Source organism: Penaeus japonicus, unplaced genomic scaffold (assembly GCF_977035675.1).
Source record: "Penaeus japonicus unplaced genomic scaffold, GWHDUDI00000001_assembly GWHDUDI00000040, whole genome shotgun sequence".
Taxonomy (NCBI): Eukaryota; Metazoa; Arthropoda; class Malacostraca; order Decapoda; family Penaeidae; genus Penaeus; species Penaeus japonicus.
The window spans coordinates 16,421,638-16,424,137 of record NW_028234442.1 but is presented as its reverse complement, the minus strand read 5'-3'; the positions used below and the strand labels follow the sequence as shown (position 1 = coordinate 16,424,137).

The 2,500-nt window shown below is 36.0% G+C and overlaps 1 protein-coding gene across 1 annotated transcript in view; it reads right to left on the bottom strand.

The window, feature by feature from the left end:
* Positions 1–2,500, bottom strand: part of LOC122250556 (uncharacterized) — a gene marked incomplete in the record, with an annotated part of 388,340 nt that overhangs the window by 367,737 nt on the left and 18,103 nt on the right. Inside the window, 1 exon segment of the mRNA XM_086534192.1 lies at positions 1,581–1,760. Within this exon segment, the coding sequence (XP_086390318.1) occupies positions 1,581–1,760 (180 nt within the window).

Genomic DNA, 2,500 nt, shown 5'->3' with positions numbered 1-2,500 from the left:
ATGAAGTCATATTCGTTCTAAATGGCAACTCTAGTGAAACAGGTGTTGCCATACCATAAAAAGGGGATGCATTTCATTAACTTTTCTCCCCCCCCCCCCTCCAGTTGAAAAAAGGATAAGAAAATGTTCGCTAAAATTTTACTTAGGCCTTCTCTTTCTTATTTTTTCTCTTTCTTTCTCTTTCTCTCTATTTCTTACTTTCTTTCATTCTTCTCTGTCTCTCTCTCTCTCTCTCTCTCTCTCTCTCTCTCTCTCTCTCTCTCTCTCTTTTCTCTCTCTCTCTCTCTCTCTCTCTCTCTCTCTCTCTCTCTCTCTCTCTCTCTCTCTCTCTCTCTCTCTCTCTCTCTCTCTCTCTCTCTCTCTCTCACCCTCTGTCTCTGTGAAATATTTGTCTTCCCTTCTTCCCGTTGTTCCAGGAATTATGTTCATTTCAAGATGATTTACCCATAAAAAACAATAATAATAACCTTTCCTTCTTATCTCCACTAACTGTCAGCAAAACGTCATGAACTTATAGCTTCTCATAGCGGCAAATTCTACTTTATGAAATGGCCATCTTATCAGACCGCCATTTTGATAATCTTAGATCTTGTATTTGACGTCTGGAATTTCCTAATATATCCATGATTAATGTAACTTTTGTTGAATTTGCTCCGTGCTTTGGAATACTCATTAAATTGATTCTATTGTCTTAGTTATTCTAAGTTCTATGTCCTATGTTTTATTCATTTATTTATTTTGTTGCAAATAATTCGCTTTTTAATTCCATTTCCATAACACGTTCAACTATTTTGCTGTTGACGTTGTTTTTTGTTTTTTTTTCTATACTTTCCCTGCCTCACTTAAAATTCTCAACTGCATTTCATTCCAGCATTTCGCACTCTCCCCGAAAAATAGAAATAAAATATAAAATTCAAAAAGCTCAACCGTTAACGCTTTTTTCCCGCCTTTTCTCAAGATCCGTAAATTTCCCGCCAAATTTTGCCAAGTAAGGCACGTTCAGCAGCGGCTCTCTAGGTATATTAGAATTTATATGCAGAGTCGTAAACAACTTTCTTTGTCTGCTCCATTAACTAGCCGAAAAGTGCATTGAAAATGTGCGTTATACGATCTGATATAATGGGCTATATGTTACGGTGTTGTACGGGCGAAAACACCCAAGCTCCATTCAGGATTTTATTATAATTCGCAGGCTAAAATAAGGTTCTCAGCCTAAACCCAGAACTTTAACTTAAGCTAAGAAATGTTTTTTCTTTCATATCATTTTTATTTTCTTAATTTCTTTCTATATGAATACTTTCTTTGTTTCTTCCTTTTTCTGGGATATTTTTAACCTAACCTAAGAAATTAAAACACACGGAATACAACATTACATTCATATAGCGAAGCTTCCTTCCTTGGATTTGCATTATAATGTGTTCCCATTTACACTTTATAGTTAATAAACTTTAGTATGTGAACCAAATGAAGATATTCTCCGCCAAAACTCACATTCCGGGACTTCCTGTAATGAAGTCACCGAAGAACCATTATACAAGCTTGTCCTCAACTTTATAGGAAAGAATGGAACTTGAACTTACCTTTGGTTGCTGTTGGTACCTCTGGGTCGCGGGTGGGCGCCTGGGGAGAGTGTAATGAGGGGTGTGGGCGTGGGCATGGGCGTGGGCGGCCGGGTGGGCGTTTGACCTGCGGCCCAAACGGTCCAAAGAGGCCGTTCTCAGCCCGCCCACTGAGTGGTCTGAATCACTCGAACTTTTGGTCTGTTATTTTCATATAATTGTTCGTGCGAGCGCGGGTGTGTGTGCGTGTGTGTGTGTGTGTGTATGCGTGTGTGTGTGTGCAAAACCGTAAGCGCATGCGTATACGTGTACATGTGCACGTCATCATGACACACACGCCAAAAATACAAAATGATATACATAAAAAAACAAAGAACAAGACATCAGTTCGTACCCCGAAATAAATTTAGTTGTTGTCGTTGTATATTTCGTCGATTCCAATGGGCGTGGCGCGTTGTGGCGTCGAAGGTCAGGTACATGCAAAGAAGAAAATGGAGAGACAAGTTAGTACGAGCTTAAGAAATATTTTTTTTCTAAATAAAAAAATTAAAAAATAACTCTCGTTATCTCTCCCTTTCGTGAAGAAAAATAATCATAATTAGATGAATTAACATGATGTCATTCACATCTGGTGATTTGTGAGTATATTCAGAAGGGTTTCCAGTTCGTGAATTATGTTTAGATATTCAGGAAGTGGAATCTGAATATTTGCATAATCATGAGGGAAGATAATACATCAAACATTCTACATATCCATATAAGTCAGAAAACACATAATTCAAAATCACATTTATGTGTATCTATGTGTGTGTGTGTGTATGTGTATATATATATATATATATATATATATATATATATATATATATATATATATATATATATATATATATATATATATATATATATATATATATAAATATATATATATATATAAACATATA